The following is a 21,875-nucleotide window of genomic DNA, read 5'->3' as shown; positions in this document are numbered from 1 at the left end:
TATTTCCTGTTGCTTATATAGCACCAACATATTCTGCAGCGCTGTACAGAGGCGGTCATTAGTCCCCTCCGTGGGGCTCCAAATCTAATCTCCCATCTCAGACACATCCTAGGACCAATTTCATAGGAAGCCAATTAACCTATCCGTAAATATTTGGAACGTGAGAAGAAAACGCAAAAGAGGGAAAACATACAAACCGCGCGTAGATGTCGGTGCCGGTCAGATTTAAGCCCAGGTCTCCGGTGCTGAAAGGCTATATATATTCCTTTTGGTGCAATGTCACAGGACCTTTCAGCATTCCCTATAAAACATCAATTTTGGACCATCTTGTCTTAAAGTCCTGCAATGTGCTGTTCCTCTGTTATTCCTCTTAGAAAATAGGAATAAATTGACAACTGATTGCTACAATTCGCTCTTTCTCAGAGTGTATCTCTGCACGCTCTGACACTGTAAGCATTGATTGGACCCTTCCTAAATATGGGGCCATTGGCAAGAGGAATAGTAACACACAGCAGTTTTCTGGAGGATTAACTGAGTTCTAAGAATAGATCTTCCAACTTGTTATTTTATAGGCAAAGTGAGTATTTCTTAAAAGAGGTTGTCTAATCAAAATGAAAAATCACAGGTAATTTTATTTTTGTAAGTAGAATATTGATGACTTATAGACGGGATCCCTGCCGATCAGATGTTTGAAGAGGCCACAGCACCTCAGTGAGCTCTGAGGCCTCTTAGGCCAGTGACGTCACATCCATCGCTCACATGACCTAAACACGGCTCAGTCCCATTCAAGCGAATTTGCCTGGGCTGCAGTACCACACACGGCCACTATACAATATATGGCGCTGTGGCGCTCAAACAGTTGACGGATGGCGGTTGCCAGGTGTTGGACCCCCCATCGATCTGATACCGAAGACCTATCCAGGGAATGGGTGATCATTCTACAGTGCTCCAGACAAAAAAAAATGACCAGGAGCCTATGGCTCCTAAACTAAAAAATTTAGGAGCCAAATTAAATTTTTTAGTCGCCAAATTTTAAATGCATATAATTTAAAAAAAAGGACTTTGAGAAGATGAGACGCAGGTCACAGTAGTGAGCCAGCACTACATATAGGAGAAAACAGCACCACATACCTCTCACATCCAGGGACATCTTCTGGGGGACAAGGTGACTAAAAATGGCGAATTGCGTGGTTTAGAGTTTTTTTTTTCTGTTACGGCCTTTACCGAGCGGAAATATTTTTTTATATTTTAATAGCTCACACTTTTTGGGACGTGGCGATATGTAATATGTTAATTCTTTATTGTTTGTAAATTTTATATGTAAAACTGGGAAGGGGGCCATTTAAACTTTTAGTATTTTGGTGTTTTTTTTGTTTAACTTTTTTTTTATAACCATTTCTTCCCTTAGGACTAGAACCTGGATCTTTTCATCCCTTGTGCTATTCACCCTGATAGAGCTCTATCAGGGTGAATAGGACCTCACACTCTCCCTGCTGCCCTGTGCTCTGTGCACACAGCAGCAGGGAGCTGAACATGGCAGCCAGGGCTCCAGTAGCGTCCTGGCTGCCATGGTAACGATCTGAGCCCCAGCAGTGTAATCTGCCACTGCCACCAATGGAGGGGATGGGACCCTGTGGCCACCATATAACAATGGGGGGGGGACTTGTGGCCAGTGATAATGGGGGGGGGGGGGACTTGTGGCCAGTGATAATGGGGGGGGTGAGGCTTTGGGGGGGCGCACTGCATCACCAATGAATGTAATTAAAGAGGACCTTTCGTGGGTCCAAAGAATATTAACTTATTAGTAGTAGGCTGCATAGAGCGGCGCCCAGGGATCTAAGTGCACTTACTATTAGTCCTGGGCGCCGCTCCGTTTCACCCGCTGTGGCCCCCGGTAATTTCAACATTCAGAGCAAGGAGGAGGAGACGCCAGTGTCTGTCCTTCCCCCTGACAGCAGCGCTGACCAATCACAGCGCAGAGAGAGGGAGAAAAAAACAACTCCCTCTCTCTGCGCTGTGATTGGTCAGCGCTGCTGTCAGGGGGAAGGACAGACACTGGCGTCTCCTCCTCCTTGCTCTGAATGTTGAAATTACCGGGGGCCACAGCGGGTGAACGGAGCGGCGCCCAGGACTAATAGTAAGTGCACTTAGATCCCTGGGCGCCGCTCTATGTAGCCTGCTACTAATAAGTTAATATTCTTTGTACCCATGAAAGGTCCTCTTTAACTCCTGTCGGCAGCGGTATAACAGACCCGGCACCCGGCCTCAATAACAGGGCATGCGATCTGTGGCACCTGAGGGGTTAATTACCGCAGATCGCATGCCCTGTTATTGAGGCCGGGTGCCGGGTCTGTGATACCGCTGCCTATACTTATGTTTTACATTCATTGGTGGCGCAGTGGCGACAGCTCCTCCCCGCCTCCTCCCTGCTATCTGCCCATTGGTGGTAGTGGCGGCCGCGTCACAGTGGAGAGGGAGGGACTCGTCTCCTTCCTTCTCCACTGACTGTGCTGTGCTACTGAAGAGAACATAGGCTGCGCAGGATCGCGGCGGTACAGTCGCAAATGGCGACAAGACTAAAAAGTCTTGTCGCCATCTGCAAATGTTAAGGCGCATTGGCGACCGTTTTGGTCGCCATCTGGAGCCCTGATTCTAGATAAGTCATCAATATTCTACTCCCAGAAAACCCATTTAATTTTACATTTTGGTCGGACTGCCCCACTGAACAGCCATCAGGAGAGATGACCCATCTTCTTAGAGAAGTGGGAAAAGTTTTGTGTCATTCCCCAACTTTTTTAGATTCGAGAGGATTTGGCCTCTAACCTTATTCTAAAACCCATTAAGAAATCACGCAGGAGGCATTCCCATCAATATACAGTGGGGAAAATAAGTATTTGATACACTGGTGATTTTGCAAGTTTTTCCACCTACAAAGAATGGAGAGGTCTGTCATTTTTATCGTAGGTGCACTTCTACTTGTAGTGTCCCACGTGGTAAATGTGGGCACTACACAAGGGTCAATTGGGCCACGTTGTTCTCCACCTCCTGTGGAACAGTGGCATTGTATTTTACAGTCTATTTTAATGTATGTTGCCATGTTATTTATGTGTATTCTCCCTGTGTATCTGTGTATCAGGCCTGTTAGGGTGTAGTTCGTCCTCCTAGACAGTAGAGGGAGCTAGGGAACCCCCTAATATAAACAGTCAGGTCCTGTGCAGGGGAGGGAAGTCTGTGTAGTTAGGAGTCTGTGTGGAGACAGAAGAGATTGTGCGCTTTAGCCAGAGAGGAGCTGAGGGCCACCTCCTGACATGCAGCTAGACAGCCCAGGCTTCTAGTTGCCACCAGGAGAAGAAGTTGCCTCCTGAGAAAACCTGAAGTTCCTATACCCATAGCAGAGCAGAGCAGAAGTGTTTCCAGCCAACCTGAGGGCTGAAGGGCAGAAGGATTTTACTGAAAGCAAGGATATACAGTAGATACCTGAGGAAGTTTCCCCTACCAAGGATAAAGCCAGCATTAGGGCATACGGGCCTTGGGATAAAGACAGACAGGATTCTGAGGAAAAGTGCAGCCTGATCTGTAAGTGTTTTAACCCTCTGAGTATCTTGCAAGAACATTGTGCCTGCCATTTGTCTAAGCCTGCTTGTGATTGCTACTGCCTTATGGAACTTTACCAAAAAGACTGTAAAAAGTTAACGGTTTCCAGTAAAAGGAAGTTTTGGTTCACCACAACATCGTGTTCCTCAATTATTCCTACCATAAATCGTTGTGCCACCGTTACCGGCACTGGCGTCACGAATCTTAAAGGGACCTTGCCCCCGACACATTAAACACCTGCAACATCCAGGGCAACTCATCTACCATCAGGCCTGGTCCCTATACACAGAGAGTGCCCCAGAGGACCCCTGTGCCAGCCTCTCCATCACTGCTGTACGCCTGCCCAAGGTCTTTCAAGAAACTGAGTAACCCAGAGCAACCCTCGTTTGCCTAAGTAACAGTGACCTCACCATCGCAATCCCTGCAGGGCTGCGTACTGCATACTGTGAGAGACAGAATCAAAAGAAAAAAAATCCAGAAAATCACATTGCATGATTTTTTTTTATAATTAATTTGCATTTTATTGCATGAAATACCCTAAGTTATTGATACAATAGAACAACAGAACTTAGTATTTGGTACAGAAGCCTTTGTTTGCAATTAGAGGTCAGACGTTTCCTGTAGTTCTTGACCAGGTTTGCACACACTGCAACAGGGATTTTGGCCCACTCCTCCATGCAGACCATCTCCAGATCTTTCAGGTTTCGGGGCCGTCTCTGGGCTACATTCAGTTTCAGCTCCCTCAAAAGATTTCCGATTGGGTTTAGGTCTGGAGACTGGCTTAGCCATTCCAGGACCCTGAAATGCTTCTTATGGAGCCACTCCTTAGTTGTCTTGTCTGTGTGTTTCGGGTCATTGTCATGCTGGAAGCCCCAGCCACAACCCATCTTCAATGCTTTTACTGAGAGGTTAAGCATTGCGATACATGGCCCCATCCATCCTCCCTTTAATACGGTGCAGTCGTCCTGTCCCCTTTACAGAAAAGTACCCCCAAGTGTTCCACCCCCATGCTTCACCGTTGGGATGGTGTTCTTGGGGTTGTACTCATCCTTCTTCCTCCAAACACGGCGAGTGGAGTTGAAACCAAAAAGTTCTATTTTGGTCTCATCTGACCACATGACCTTCCCCTACGTCTCCTCTGGATCATCCAGATGGTCATTGGCGAACTTCAAACGGGCCTGGACATGTGCTGGCGTGAGCAGGGGGACCTTGCGTGCTCTGCAGGATTTTAATCCATGACGGCATCGTGTGTTACTAACGGTAATCTTTGAGACTGTGGTCCTAGCTCTCTTCAGGTCATTGACCAGGTCCTCTGTGTAGTTCTGGGCTGATTCCTGACCTTACTCAGACTCATCCTTACCCCACGAGGAGAGATCTTGCATGGACGGAGGAAGACCGACAGTCATCTAGTGTTTCTTCCATTTTCTAATAATTGCGGCAACAGTTGTTGCCTTCTCACCAACCTGCTTGCCTATTGTCCTGCAGCCCATCCCAGCCTTGTGCAGGTCTACAATTTTGTCTGTGGCGTCCTTAGACATCTCTTTGGTCTTGGCCATGGTGGAGAGGTTGGAGTGTGATTGAGTGTGTGGACAGGTGTCTTTTATACAGGTAACGAGTTCAAACAGGTGCAATTATTACAGGTAAGTCTACTTTCACACTGGCGTTTTGGCTTTCCGTTTGTGAGATCCGTTCAGGGCTCTCACAAGCGGTCCAAAACGGATCAGTTTGCATTCTTTTTTTTCTTTTATCTTCTACGCATTCTGAATGGAGAAGGATCCGCTCAGAATGCATCAGTTTGCCTCCGTTCCGTCTCCATTCCGCTTTGGAGGCGGACACCAAAACGCTGCTTGCGTCTATGACACAATCTGGCACAACAGAAAACGGATCCGTCTTGGCTATGTTAAAGATAATACAAACAGATCAGTTCTGAACGGATGCAGACGGTTGTATTATCTGAACGGATCTGTCTGTGCAGAACCATGACGGATCCGCACCAAACGCGAGTGTGAAAGTAGACTTATGAGTGCAGAGTAGAAGGGCTTCTTAAAGAAAAACAATCAGGTCTGTGAGAGCCAGGATTCTTGCTGGTTGGTAGGTGATCAAATACTCATTTTATGCAATAAAATGCTAATTAATTATTTTTAAAAATCATAAATTTGATTGTAAGCCCTCACGGGCAGGGCCCTCTCTCCTTCTGTACCAGTCTGTAACTCGTCTTGTTTATGCTTAGTGCAATTGTCTGTATTATGTATGTGCACCGCTTCTCACATGTACAGCGCTATGGAATGAATGGCGCTTTAATAATACAATGTGATTTTCTGGAATTTTTTTTTAGACTCTGTCTCACAGTAGACGTGTACCTAGGATAAAAATGACAGACCTCTCCATTCTTTGTAGGTGGGAAAACTTGCAAAATCGCCAGTGCATGAAATACTTATTTTCCCCACTGTATGTGACGAGCGATTATACAGTAAAGTAGGGCAACACAAAGTAACACTGTCACAACTCTTAAGGGGGCGGCTGAAAACTATATATGTATAACAACCAGAATCTACTCTAATTATCAGCCACATATAATACATGCCTAAAGTATCTAATATTCACCATGTAAAGCATCCTGGGGGGCAATGAGTCAGGGCGGCCACAGACACACAGATAAGGTCACAATCTGAAAAACATATTAATATCAGGACCCTCGTCTTAGGCTACTTTCACACTTGCGGCAGGACGGATCCGACAGGCTGTTCACCATGTCGGATCCGTCCTGTGGCTATTTCGCCGTGCCGCCGGACCGCCGCTCCAGCCTTATTGACTATAATGGGGACGGGGGCGGAGCTCCGGCGCAGCACGGCGGTGCACGGAGAAAGGCCACCGGACAAAATTACTGCATGTCAGGCTTTTTAGTCCGGCGGCTTTCTCCGTGCACCGCCGTGCTGCGCCGGAGCTCCGCCCCCGTCCCCATTATAGTCAATGGGGACGGAGCGGCGGTCCGCGGGCACGGCGAAATAGCCGCAGGACGGATCCGACATGGTGAACAGCATGTCGGATCCGTCCTGCCGCAAGTGTGAAACTAGCCTTACACACAAACATACAACACATATACAAAGACACACAAATATGACACATCACATAAACAAACATACCACACATACACCAAATATACATAACCATACAACACAAAAAAAGAACATATGACACTAGGGGTGGGCGATATGGCCTAAAATCTATAATTTTAAGCATGTGCGATATATATCGCGATATATTGTTTTCTATATTTTTTATATATAAACTTTTTATTTTTTATTTAATAACTATTAGCCCCCTTAAGGGCTAGAACCCTTGTCATATTCACCCTATTAGAGCTCTATTAGGGTGAATAGGACTTTACACTCTACCTGCTGCCCTGTGCTTTGTGCACACAGCAGCAGGAAGCTGATTAGGGCTGCAGCTAACGATTATTTGAATAATCGATTAGTTGCCGATTAATTTCTTCGATTAATCGATTAATCGGGAAAAACGACAAAATTACAAAACAGAGGTTTATATGATCTTACTTGAAAAATTATGTTCAAAGGCCATATTAAAACAAATTGTGGACGACACTATTATGGGGGATCTGTGGGCGACACTTATGGGGGATCTGTGGGCGACACTTATGGGGGATCTGTGGGCGACACTTATGGGGGATCTGTGGGCGACACTTATGGGGGATCTGTGGGCGACACTTATGGGGGATCTGTGGACGGCGCAGTTATGGAGAGGGGGATCTGTGGACGGCGCAGTTATGGAGAGGGGGATCTGTGGGCGGCGCAGTTATGGAGAGGGGGATCTGTGGGCGGCGCAGTTATGGAGAGGGGGATCTGTGGGCGGCGCAGTTATGGAGAGGGGGATCTGTGGGCGGCGCAGTTATGGAGAGGGGGATCTGTGGGCGGCGCAGTTATGGAGAGGGGGATCTGTGGGCGGCGCAGTTATGGAGAGGGGGATCTGTGGGCGGCGCAGTTATGGAGAGGGGGATCTGTGGGCGGCGCAGTTATGGAGAGGGGGATCTGTGGGCGGCGCAGTTATGGAGAGGGGGATCTGTGGGCGGCGCAGTTATGGAGAGGGGGATCTGTGGGCGGCGCAGTTATGGAGAGGGGGATCTGTGGGCGGCGCAGTTATGGAGAGGGGGATCTGTGGGCGGCGCTGTTATGGAGAGGGGGATCTGTGGGCGGCGCTGTTATGGAGAGGGGGATCTGTGGGCGGCGCTGTTATGGAGAGGGGGATCTGTGGGTGGCGCTGTTATGGAGAGGGGAACTGTGGATGGCGCAGTTATGGAGAGGGGGATCTGTGGGTGGCGCTGTTATGGAGAGGGGAACTGTGGATGGCGCAGTTATGGAGAGGGGGATCTGTGGGTGGCGCTGTTATGGAGAGGGGGATCTGTGGGTGGCGCTGTTATGGAGAGGGGGATATGTGCACTGTTATGGGCATAACAGTGCACAGATCCCTTTCCCCATAACAGTTCACAGATCCCCCTCCCCATAGCAGTGCTATACACAGACCCCCCTCCCCATAGCAGTGCCATAGACAGATCCTCCCCCCTCCCCATAGCAGTGATATACACAGACCCCCCTCCCCATAGCAGTGCCATAGACAGATCCTCCCCCCTCCCCATAACAGCCCCGGCCCCGATGCTTATAAGTCGGACTAATCACTGCATCTTTATTTTACCTTTTTACAATGACGCTCCTGTAACAGCCAGGCAGAGCGGACGGCGGCGCAACGTCACTCACTCACGTGATGCACCTGCTCCGCCCACCTCATGAATGAAGGAGGCGGAGCAGGCGTGTCACGTGAGTGAGTGACGTTACGCCGCCGTCCGCTCTGCCTGGCTGTTACAGGAGCGTCATTGTAAAATAAAGATGCAGCGCCCGCCCGCCCGCATAGCAACGAATCGGCGATTATTCGATAACTGGATTCGTCGACAACGAATCCAGTTATCGAATATAATCGATTACATCGATTAATCGTTGCAGCCCTAGAGCTGATCATGGCAGCCAGCCTCCAATCCACCCCCCAGCCTCATGTGCCCCCCAGCCTCTGATCAGCCTCCCAGCCTCTCCCTCTTAACCAGCCCCCTCTGGTAACTCAAACCCACCCCCCCTCCCTCCCCAGTATTAATCATTGGTGGCAGTGGCCACAGGGTCCCCCTTCTTCCCCCCCCCCCATTGATCATTGGTGGCAGGGGTCCCCTTCCCCCCCACATCATTGGTGGCAGCAGCAGTTCCGATCAGAGTCCCAGCAGTGTAATGCTGAGGCTCCGATCGGTTACCATGGCAGCCAGGATGCTACTGAAGTCCTGGCTGCCATGGTATGTCAGTGAGCAGCATTATACTCACGTGCGCCGTGGCCGCCGGGCGCTCCTTCTTCTGTCTGTGCGGCGCATTGCTAATGCTTATAGCTCACGTGCGCCGTGGCCGCCGGGCACTCCTTCTGTCTGTGCGGCGCATTGCTTATGCTTATAGCATGAGCAATGCGCTGCACAGACCTATGAGAAGAAGGAGCGCCCGGCGGCCACGGCGCACGTGAGCTATAAGCATTAGCAATGCGCCGCACAGACAGAAGAAGGAGCGCCCAGTGGCCACGGCGCACTTGAGTATAATGCTGCTCACTGACATACCATGGCAGCCAGGACTTCAGTAGCATCCTGGCTGCCATGGTAACCGATCGGAGCCCCAGCATTACACTGCTGGGACTCCGATCGGAACTGCTGCTCCGTGGTCATATCGCAGTCCGGCGATATGCACAAAATCCGTATCGTGGCACAAATTTATATCGCATATCGCCTATACTGCCCACCCCTATATGACACCTACACCACATACACCAAACATACGACACAAACACAAGAACACATACACACAATCATACGACACACACCACAAACAAAAACAAAACACATACACAAGAACATATGACATATACATACAAAACATACACCACATACACAAAACATACGACAGCAAAACCACTCTAAGGTAACAAAATGCCCAATTTTGGCTGAGGAATATTTGAGACGCTGGCATGCTGATGATCGGATTGTTTGTACAGACGATTGACCTCTAATAGTATGTGCATGGACAGCAATAGGATCCTCCGCCAGTTCTAGTTGTAAGACAGCTTCCTAGCTGTGTACTTAGTATCCCTAGGCAGGCAGCATGATGACATTGAGGGGTTCTTCTACTGTGTGGGGCACCATTACCACCCGGAAGAAGTGGAAGAAGTCACCATGGGGGCCTGGGCTAGATGGAGAATAAAAGGGAGAATTCATAACTGCAATCAGAAAAGACGACACCTGGGAGTCCAAACCTTTCTAATTAATGGGTCTAAGAAAACTGCCTCGAAATAGATAGAATAGAATGTGTAGCAGTAAGACAATGGACCATATTTGCACAGGACCCCGCCAATGGCCCGGGTCTGGAGTGCACGACCAGCCTTAATGGGAACTGGAGGGGAGGGGGGGGATCATTGCAGCCATTGTGGGGACCCTAAAATCCAGCTACTTAATAGGTGTTAAAAACCTGCAATATGGGCGCGTTTGAGAATCACCCTTCTGTTGCCAATTAGGGGGAAGGGAGTGTCCCCATACACTTTTGGCACTGTCCAATCAGTGCTGACTATGTAAGGACACACCCCTTTGACAGGGAGAATGGTAACTACCTAGATGTCAATATATTTAGGGACAGCACAATGTAGCGCTATAAGGAAGGGCGCTTTTTCATCTGCAGCCTCTGTGGCTGGTCTTTTCCCATTGACTTGTATCTTTAGGCCTCATGCACACGACCGTTGTTGTGTCCGTGTCCGTTGTTCCGTTTTCCGTGATTTTCTGCGGACCCATTGACTTTCAATGGGTCCGTGGAAAATTCGGAAAATGCACCGTTTGTCATCCGCGTCCGTGATCAGTGTTTCCAGTCCGTGAAAAAAATATGACCCGTCCTATTTTTTTCACGGACAACGGTTCGCGGACCCATTCAAGTCAATGGGTCCGTGAAAAAACACAGAGGCACACAAGATTGTCATCCGCGTCCGTTTTTTTTCCTATCATTTGCAAGGCAAACTTGACTTAGATTTTTTTTCTATTTCCTTCATGTCTGGTGATCCTCCAAAAATCAAGGAAGACACACGGAAACGGAAACGGATCACGGAACAACGGAACCCCGTTTTGCAGACCGTGAAAAAATACTGTTGTGTGCATGAGGCCTTATTCCGCATCATAGCACATTTGGAAAATCTGCAGCAAAAATAAAAAATTAAAAAAATCCATAGCGTTTTATGCACAAGCGATTTGATGCGGATTCGCCACTGCGGATTTCATAGGGAATAAAATCTGCTACGTGTGAACGTATTCTTACAGCTCTACTTCCTGCAGCTCTCCTGAGAGGTTATGTGACACGGCTCCTTACACAGTCTCCCCACCAAATCATCGAGCCTGTGTCGGAACAAGTGACGACGACGCGACCAACGCACGTGACTGCTGCAGCCAATCAGCAGCTGCTGCAGTAAATGGGTATGTGACCCATAAGAAGGACGTATATATATGTATGTATGTTCCACGATCACTCAAAAACGGAACCATCGATTTCAACGAAACTCGGTATACACATCTCTTGCTACCTGGAAAGAAGTCTTGTGGGGTCACAGCTCTCTAGGATGTACCGTTCCTGAGATTATTCCAAAGAAATGACCTGCATTAGCCAATACAAGCCTGCAGGTCTTTCTCTTCATATCCTAACTGCCATACACACGGTCACATGTCCCTTATCAGCCAATAGAAGCTCGCAGGCCCTTAGTCTCTGCATACACACAGTATTACTCCAGGTTTCCATAACAACCCAGCCATTTTTCTTCACTGCTGTAGGTCAGCTTTAGGCCTCATGCACACGACAGTTGTTTCATTCCGTGTCCGTTGTTCCGTTTTTCTGCGGACCCATTGACTTTCAATGGGTCCGTTGAAAACTCGGCTAATGCACCGTTTGTCATCCGTGTCCGTGACCCGTGGTTTCAGTCCGTCAAAAAAATATAACCTGTCCCATTTTTTTCACGGAAAACGGTTCGCGGACCCATTCAAGTCAATGGGACCGTGACAAAACGCGGATGGCAAACTTGACAGATTTTTTTTTACTTTCCTTAATGTTTGGTGGTCCTTCAAAAATAAAGGAAGACACACGGAAACGGATCACGGAACCCCATTTTGCGGAACGGAACACAACAACGGTCGTGTGCATGAGGCCTTAGGTTAGGGCTACACGACGACATGTGTCGCACGACACATAGGGCACAACTACACTGCGACATGTGTCGCGTGACAATTTTTATAATGATAGCCTATGGTGTTGTACTGCGACATGTGACATGCTGCGACGCAACAGCCGCAGAAAAATCCATCTTGGATGGATTTTTTGCAACTGTCGTGTCACAGCATGTCGCAGTGCGACACCATAGACTATCATTATAAAAACTGTTGAGACAAAATGTCGTGCGACACATGTCATCATGTAGCCCTAGCATTAAAGGGGCAGGGCGCTGTGGAGGTCACTGTTAAAGGGGCGGACACTGTGGAGGTCACTGTTAAAGGGGCAGACACTGTGGAGGTCACTATTAAAGGGGCGGACACTGTGGGGGTCACTGTTAAAGGGGAGGACACTGTTAAGGGGGCAGGGGCCACTATTAAAGGGGCAACTGCTGTGGAGGTCACTGTTAAAGCAGTGGGGTGCTGTGGAGGTCACTGTTAAGGGGGCGGGCCCATGAGGAGGTCACTGTCAAGGGAGTGGGGTGCTGCGAAGCTCACAGTTAAAGGGGCGGGCTCCTGTGAAGTGGCAGGGCACTGTGGGGGGGGGGGCAGTCTTAAGGGGTGGGGGACTGTGGCGTTCACTGTTAAAGGGGCGGGGTGCTGTAGCGATCACTGTTATGGGGGACACTGTCGATATCTTTTAATGACACACAAAGATTAAATGAAATAGATGAAATATACTCATGCAAAGCCGGATCCTTCTGCATGAACAGTTTATACAGCGATATCCGGAAGATCTTAGCAACTTCTATTAGTTATCATTACAGATCCTGAGTGTATTAGACTCAAGAGCTGTATTCACAATTCTGCTCATGGTCACTGGAAAGAGTCAGCAGTATTGTTGTCAGACACAGACTGATAAACAGCTTAGGGCACTTTCACACTAGCGTTATTCTTTTCCAGCATTGAATTCCGTCACAGGGGCTCAATACCGGAAAAAAAACGTTTCAGTTTTATCCTAATGCATTCTGAATGGAGAGCAATCCGTTTAGTATACATCAGGATGTCTTCAGTTCAGTCACTGTACAGTATTTGACCACTGAAAATACCGCAGCATGCGGAAAACTAGATCCGGACTCCGCAGACCTTTAAAAATGCGGAAAAAAAAAAATACTGGATCCGTTTTTCCAGATGACACCGGAAAGACGGATCCAGAATTTATATGCATTTGTCAGACGGATCCGCATCCATCTACAAATGATATCCGTTTGCATACGGTTTTCCGGATCCGGCAGGCAGTTCCAGTGAAGGAACTGCCTGCTGGATCCTCACAACGCAAGTGTGAAAGAGGCCTTAGAAGTGTAGTCAGAGGGATTGGAAATCTGTGTACAGACCCTGAGCCATGGCTGACTGCTGGAGGATTACAGCTCTGAAGACCTCATCAGATATTACACATGCCAGCCTGTCACCTCTCATCAGATATCACACATGCCAGCCTGTGACCTCTCATCAGATATTACACATGCCAGCCTGTCACCTCTCAGATATTACACATGCCAGCCTGTGACCTGTCATCAGATATTACACATGCCAGCCTGTCACCTCTCATCAGATATTACACATGCCAGCCTGTCACCTCTCATCAGATATCACACATGCCAGCCTGTGACCTCTCATCAGATATTACACATGCCAGCCTGTCACCTCTCAGATATTACACATGCCAGCCTGTGACCTGTCATCAGATATTACACATGCCAGCCTGTGACCTCTCATCAGATATCACACATGCCAGCCTGTGACCTCTCATCAGATATTACACATGCCAGCCTGTGACCTCTCATCAGATATTACACATGCCAGCCTGTCACCTCTCAGATATTACACATGCCAGCCTGTCACCTCTCAGATATTACACATGCCAGCCTGTCACCTCTCATCAGATATTACACATGCCAGCCTGTCACCTCTCATCAGATATTACACATGCCAGCCTGTCACCTCTCAGATATTACACATGCCAGCCTGTCACCTCTCATCAGATATTACACATGCCAGCCTGTGACCTCTCAGATATTACACATGCCAGCCTGTGACCTCTCATCAGATATTACACATGCCAGCCTGTCACCTCTCAGATATTACACATGCCAGCCTGTCACCTCTCAGATATTACACATGCCAGCCTGTCACCTCTCATCAGATATTACACATGCCAGCCTGTCACCTCTCATCAGATATTACACATGCCAGCCTGTCACCTCTCAGATATTACACATGCCAGCCTGTCACCTCTCATCAGATATTACACATGCCAGCCTGTGACCTGTCATCAGATATTACACATGCCAGCCTGTGACCTGTCATCAGATATTACACATGCCAGCCTGTGACCTGTCATCAGATATTACACATGCCAGCCTGTGACCTGTCATCAGATATTACACATGCCAGCCTGTGACCTGTCATCAGATATTACACATGCCAGCCTGTGACCTGTCATCAGATATTACACATGCCAGCCTGTGACCTGTCATCAGATATTACACATGCCAGCCTGTCACCTCTCATCAGATATTACACATGCCAGCCTGTGACCTGTCATCAGATATTACACATGCCAGCCTGTGACCTGTCATCAGATATTACACATGCCAGCCTGTGACCTGTCATCAGATATTACACATGCCAGCCTGTGACCTCTCATCAGATATTACACATGCCAGCCTGTGACCTGTCATCAGATATTACACATGCCAGCCTGTGACCTGTCATCAGATATTACACATGCCAGCCTGTCACCTCTCAGATATTACACATGCCAGCCTGTCACCTCTCAGATATTACACATGCCAGCCTGTCACCTCTCATCAGATATTACACATGCCAGCCTGTCACCTCTCATCAGATATTACACATGCCAGCCTGTGACATCTCATCAGATATTACACATGCCAGCCTGTCACCTCTCATCAGATATTACACATGCCAGCCTGTCACCTCTCATCAGATATTACACATGCCAGCCTGTCACCTCTCATCAGATATTACACATGCCAGCCTGTGACCTCTCATCAGATATTACACATGCCAGCCTGTGACCTGTCATCAGATATTACACATGCCAGCCTGTGACCTGTCATCAGATATTACACATGCCAGCCTGTGACCTGTCATCAGATATTACACATGCCAGCCTGTGACCTCTCATCAGATATTACACATGCCAGCCTGTGACCTCTCATCAGATATTACACATGCCAGCCTGTGACCTCTCATCAGATATTACACATGCCAGCCTGTCACCTCTCAGATATTACACATGCCAGCCTGTCACCTCTCAGATATTACACATGCCAGCCTGTCACCTCTCATCAGATATTACACATGCCAGCCTGTCACCTCTCATCAGATATTACACATGCCAGCCTGTCACCTCTCATCAGATATTACACATGCCAGCCTGTCACCTCTCATCAGATATTACACATGCCAGCCTGTGACCTGTCATCAGATATTACACATGCCAGCCTGTGACCTGTCATCAGATATTACACATGCCAGCCTGTGACCTGTCATCAGATATTACACATGCCAGCCTGTCACCTCTCATCAGATATTACACATGCCAGCCTGTGACCTGTCATCAGATATTACACATGCCAGCCTGTGACCTGTCATCAGATATTACACATGCCAGCCTGTGACCTCTCATCAGATATTACACATGCCAGCCTGTGACCTGTCATCAGATATTACACATGCCAGCCTGTGACCTGTCATCAGATATTACACATGCCAGCCTGTGACCTGTCATCAGATATTACACATGCCAGCCTGTCACCTCTCATTAGATATTACACATGCCAGCCTGTCACCTCTCAGATATTACACATGCCAGCCTGTCACCTCTCATCAGATATTACACATGCCAGCCTGTGACCTCTCATCAGATATTACACATGCCAGCCTGTGACCTCTCATCAGATATTACACATGCCAGCCTGTGACTTCTCATCAGATATTACACATGCCAGCCTGTCACCTCTCATCAGATATTACACATGCCAGCCTGTCACCTCTCATCAGATATTACACATGCCAGCCTGTCACCTCTCATCAGATATTACACATGCCAGCCTGTGACCTCTCATCAGATATTACACATGCCAGCCTGTGACCTGTCATCAGATATTACACATGCCAGCCTGTGACCTGTCATCAGATATTACACATGCCAGCCTGTGACCTGTCATCAGATATTACACATGCCAGCCTGTGACCTCTCATCAGATATTACACATGCCAGCCTGTGACCTCTCATCAGATATTACACATGCCAGCCTGTCACCTCTCAGATATTACACATGCCAGCCTGTCACCTCTCAGATATTACACATGCCAGCCTGTCACCTCTCATCAGATATTACACATGCCAGCCTGTCACCTCTCATCAGATATTACACATGCCAGCCTGTCACCTCTCATCAGATATTACACATGCCAGCCTGTCACCTCTCAGATATTACACATGCCAGCCTGTCACCTCTCAGATATTACACATGCCAGCCTGTCACCAGATATTACACATGCCAGCCTGTCACCTGTCATCAGATATTACACATGCCAGCCTGTCACCTGTCATCAGATATTACACATGCCAGCCTGTCACCTGTCATCAGATATTACACATGCCAGCCTGTCACCTGTCATCAGATATTACACATGCCAGCCTGTGACCTCTCATCAGATATTACACATGCCAGCCTGTCACCTCTCATCAGATATTACACATGCCAGCCTGTCACCTCTCATCAGATATTACACATGCCAGCCTGTGACCTGTCATCAGATATTACACATTCCAGCCTGTGGCCTGTCATCAGATATTACACATGCCAGCCTGTGGCCTGTCATCAGATATTACACATGCCAGCCTGTGGCCTGTCATCAGATATTACACATGCCAGCCTGTCACCTCTCAGATATTACACATGCCAGCCTGTGACCTGTCATCAGATATTACACATGCCAGCCTGTCACCTCTCATCAGATATTACACATGCCAGCCTGTCACCTCTCATCAGATATTACACATGCCAGCCTGTCACCTCTCATCAGACATTACACATGCCAGCCTGTGACCTCTCATCAGATATTACACATGCCAGCCTGTGACTTCTCATCAGATATTACACATGCCAGCCTGTCACCTCTTATCAGATATTACACATGCCAGCCTGTCACCTCTCATCAGATATTACACATGCCAGCCTGTCACCTCTCAGATATTACACATGCCAGCCTGTCACCTCTTATCAGATATTACACATGCCAGCCTGTCACCTCTTATCAGATATTACACATGCCAGCCTGTCACCTCTTATCAGATATTACACATGCCAGCCTGTCACCTCTCATCAGATATTACACATGCCAGCCTGTGACTTCTCATCAGATATTACACATGCCAGCCTGTCACCTCTCATCAGATATTACACATGCCAGCCTGTCACCTCTTATCAGATATTACACATGCCAGCCTGTCACCTCTCAGATATTACACATGCCAGCCTGTCACCTCTCAGATATTACACATGCCAGCCTGTCACCTCTCATATATTACACATGCCAGCCTGTCACCTCTCAGATATTACACATGCCAGCCTGTCACCTCTCATCAGATATTACACATGCCAGCCTGTCACCTCTCAGATATTACACATGCCAGCCTATCACCTCTCAGATATTACACATGCCAGCCTGTGACCTCTCAGATATTGCACATGCCAGCCTGTCACCTCTCATCAGATATTACACATGCCAGCCTGTCACCTCTCATCAGATATTACACATGCCAGCCTGTCACCTCTCATCAGATATTACACATGCCAGCCTGTCACCTCTCATCAGATATTACACATGCCAGCCTGTCACATCTCAGATATTACACATGCCAGCCTGTCACCTCTCAGATATTACACATGCCAGCCTGTCACCTCTCATCAGATATTACACATGCCAGCCTGTCACCTCTCATCAGATATTACACATGCCAGCCTGTGACCTCTCATCAGATATTACACATGCCAGCCTGTCACCTCTCATCAGATATTACACATGCCAGCCTGTCACCACTCATCAGATATTACACATGCCAGCCTGTCACATCTCAGATATTACACATGCCAGCCTGTCACCTCATCAGATATTACACATGCCAGCCTGTGACCTCTCATCAGATATTACACATGCCAGCCTGTCACCTCTCATCAGATATTACACATGCCAGCCTGTTACTTCTCATCAGATATTACACATGCCAGCCTGTCACCTCTCATCAGATATTACACATGCCAGCCTGTCACCTCTCAGATATTACACGTGCCAGCCTGTCACCTCTTATCAGATATTACACATGCCAGCCTGTCACCTCTCATCAGACATTACACATGCCAGCCTGTCACCTCTCATCAGATATTACACATGCCAGCCTGTGACCTCTCATCAGACATTACACATGCCAGCCTGTGACCTCTCATCAGATATTACACATGCCAGCCTGTGACCTGTCATCAGATATTACACATGCCAGCCTGTCCCCTCTCATCAGATATTACACATGCCAGCCTGTCACCTCTCATCAGATATTACACATGCCAGCCTGTCACCTCTCAGATATTGCACATGCCAGCCTGTCACCTGTCATCAGATATTACACATGCCAGCCTGTCACCTCTCATCAGATATTACACATGCCAGCCTGTCACCTCTCATCAGATATTACACATGCCAGCCTGTGACTTCTCATCAGATATTACACATGCCAGCCTGTCACCTCTCATCAGATATTACACATGCCAGCCTGTCACCTCTCAGATATTACACATGCCAGCCTGTGACCTCTCATCAGATATTACACATGCCAGCCTGTCACCTCTCATCAGATATTACACATGCCAGCCTGTGACTTCTCATCAGATATTACACATGCCAGCCTGTCACCTCTCAGATATTACACATGCCAGCCTGTCACCTCTCATCAGATATTACACATGCCAGCCTGTCACCTCTCAGATATTACACATGCCAGCCTGTCACCTCTCAGATATTGCACATGCCAGCCTGTGACCTCTCATCAGATATTACACATGCCAGCCTGTCACCTCTCATCAGATATTACACATGCCAGCCTGTCACCTCTCATCAGATATTACACATGCCAGCCTGTGACCTCTCATCAGATATTACACATGCCAGCCTGTCACCTCTGATCAGATATTACACATGCCAGCCTGTGACCTCTCATCAGATATTACACATGCCAGCCTGTGACCTCTCATCAGATATTACACATGCCAGCCTGTGACCTCTCATCAGATATTACACATGCCAGCCTGTCACCTCTCATCAGATATTACACATTCCAGCCTGTGACCTCTCATCAGATATTACACATGCCAGCCTGTGACCTCTCATCAGATATTACACATGCCAGCCTGTCACCTCTCATCAGATATTACACATGCCAGCCTGTGACCTCTCATCAGATATTACACATGCCAGCCTGTGACCTCTCATCAGATATTACACATGCCAGCCTGTCACCTCTCATCAGATATTACACATGCCAGCCTGTCACCTCTCATCAGATATTACACATGCCAGCCTGTCACCTCTCATCAGATATTACACATGCCAGCCTGTTACTTCTCATCAGATATTACACATGCCAGCCTGTCACCTCTCAGATATTACATATCTATGGCATCTTCCTGACCCATATACTACTAAAGAGGTTCTGCAGCAGCACAGACACAAGACAAAGTGCTCCTCCTCCTCCTCCTCAGAAAGGAGATGCCAGTATCACCCCATCATCTCCCTCAGCACAATGGACCCCAGGAGCCCCGTCCTCACCTGGGGCCCCGCAGTCGGCGCAGACCGTGTTCTCCGGCTTGCGGGCCAGCTCCAGCAGGGCTCTCCGGTTCCTTTCTTCCGCCATGGTGCTATCTTCTGTCTCCTCGCCCACAGAGTGACACAGAACAGGGCTACGGCAGGAGGGGCTTCACCTAGTCCTCATGGCTGCAGGTGGACGTCCGGCTGGTGCTGTGTGTCTGTCTGTCCGTCCGTCCACCGGCTCCTCCTTTCTTCCCATTCAAACTGGACTCTGCCTGTGCAAAACCAGTGACTTCTTCTGGTTCCGCATTCCTCCAAATATTAAAGAAAGTGGCGAGGAGATGCGCTGCTCGCGGACGCCACCTGGCGTCCTCCGCGCGTCCCTGCAGGCGGCGCTGGGCTTTCCCTTATCTCCCACTACTGTACTACAAGAGGAGAGATGGATGACATCATAGGTTTTACCATATAAGGACTTGGGACTTCCTAGTCAGAGCTGAGCCTGGACCTGCAGATAAGGGGGGAGGGGGTGGTGCATTCCTCCTGTCATATCATATTCATAGGAAATAGTCCATCATTTCACTAATCGATATGTATTTTCTGTATAGATGCTATATGCCAACCCCCTGGCACTTTCTGGGCGCCTACCGCAGGGATAGGTAGGTCCTCTACAGGTGTGCAGGTAGCGCGGGGGGCGACATGACTATTGCATTTGGCCTATATTAATAAATCTTATGCGCACATAAAAAGACATGACGTGCGTTTTAAAAATTTGCAGCGTTTTTCCGGATTTTACTCTTGGCAATGCATGGAATAAAACCCATGGGAAATTTGAGTCAAAATACAAAAAAAAGTCTCTAAATGGCGCAAGTTGGCATTGGGATATAGGTGGCGGTGGAAAGCCCCTGTGCAGGCGCAGTCTATGGGCCCCCTGCGCTATAATAGCTTATCATAGACCCCTGGGCTAATCTACAGCTGACTAGCCACATGGAAACATACATTAAAGGGCTTGTTCACATGACCATACCGCCAAAAAACGGATGCCGCCCGTGTGCCTTCCGCAATTTGCGGAACGGACCAGGAGAAGCATTATAGAAATGCCTACTCTGACAGGACTCACGGAGCAACGGATGCGGACAGCACACACAGAGTGCTGTCCGCATCTTTTGCGGACCCATTGAAATGAATGGTTCCCTAAAGGGGATGTCTGAGATTTTGATATGGATGGCCTACCCTCAGGCTAGGTCTTCAATATCTGAGCGGCAAGGGTCCAACTACAGACACCCCTCGGTCCGCTGTGTCAAGAGACCATGGTGCTCTGGTGATCGCTGCAGCCTCGGTCACATGGCCTTAGGTCCTATAGAAGCGAATGGGTCTGAGCTGCAATACCAAGCACAGCCACTATCCAATGGATGGCGCTGTGCTTGGTGAGCTGTGAGGAGGCTGCGACACCAGACAACCCTACCGATCAGATACTGATAATCATCAATATTAAAACCCCTTTAAGGTGGGCCCCATACCTGCTGGGCACCTGTGCTACACCCCTGATCACAATGCTGGCCCACTTAGGCAGCAGCCTATGGGCATACACTAATGAATATTGCTTCTTACTGTGCCCCTTCCCCACGGGAATAATAATAGGTGTAGTTGTTGGATACATGTTGGGTAAGTGGTGCTCCACTTTTCCTCTTCTGTCTCCTTTTCTGGTGAAATATCAGCTTTGCAATCCTCTCCCGACTCCCCCACCCCATACACATGCATGCTCGGCTTAGGATAGGTAATCAGTATCCGATTATTGTGGCACCCCCACCACCCAGCTGTGTGAAGGGGATGCTGCTGTGAGTGCTGTGGCAATATCACTGTATTCCAAGCACAGCGCCATGCATTGTATAGTGTCCTGGGAGCTATTTTTGGATGCCCATAGCAGTGAATGGAAAGGGAGGACACTGCGCATGCGCTGAATACTCTCCTTTTCGCCCATTCTTGAGATCAGAGAGGACCCCAGGTGGGACTCGCACCCTTCGGACATTTATGGCATATCCTATCGCCGGGCCATGCGTCGCCCAGATAGGACTACCCCTTTAACGCCGGGTCCATATAAGCATATGACCCGTACAGTGGT

The 21,875-nt window shown here is 48.4% G+C and overlaps 1 protein-coding gene across 1 annotated transcript in view; it reads right to left on the bottom strand.

Annotated features, from left to right (window-relative positions):
- ADAP1 (ArfGAP with dual PH domains 1) overlaps positions 1-20,058 on the bottom strand; it is a 140,005-nt gene extending 119,947 nt beyond the window's left edge. Inside the window, exon 1 of the mRNA XM_044293738.1 lies at positions 19,778-20,058. Coding sequence (XP_044149673.1) covers positions 19,778-19,862 — 85 coding nt within the window. The 5' untranslated portion in view covers positions 19,863-20,058. The remainder of the gene's footprint in view (positions 1-19,777) is intronic.
- Positions 20,059-21,875: the final 1,817 nt, after the last annotated feature.

This window comes from Bufo gargarizans, chromosome 5, assembly GCF_014858855.1.
Source record: "Bufo gargarizans isolate SCDJY-AF-19 chromosome 5, ASM1485885v1, whole genome shotgun sequence".
NCBI lineage: Eukaryota > Metazoa > Chordata > Amphibia > Anura > Bufonidae > Bufo > Bufo gargarizans.
This window is presented reverse-complemented; position numbering and strand designations above follow the sequence as displayed.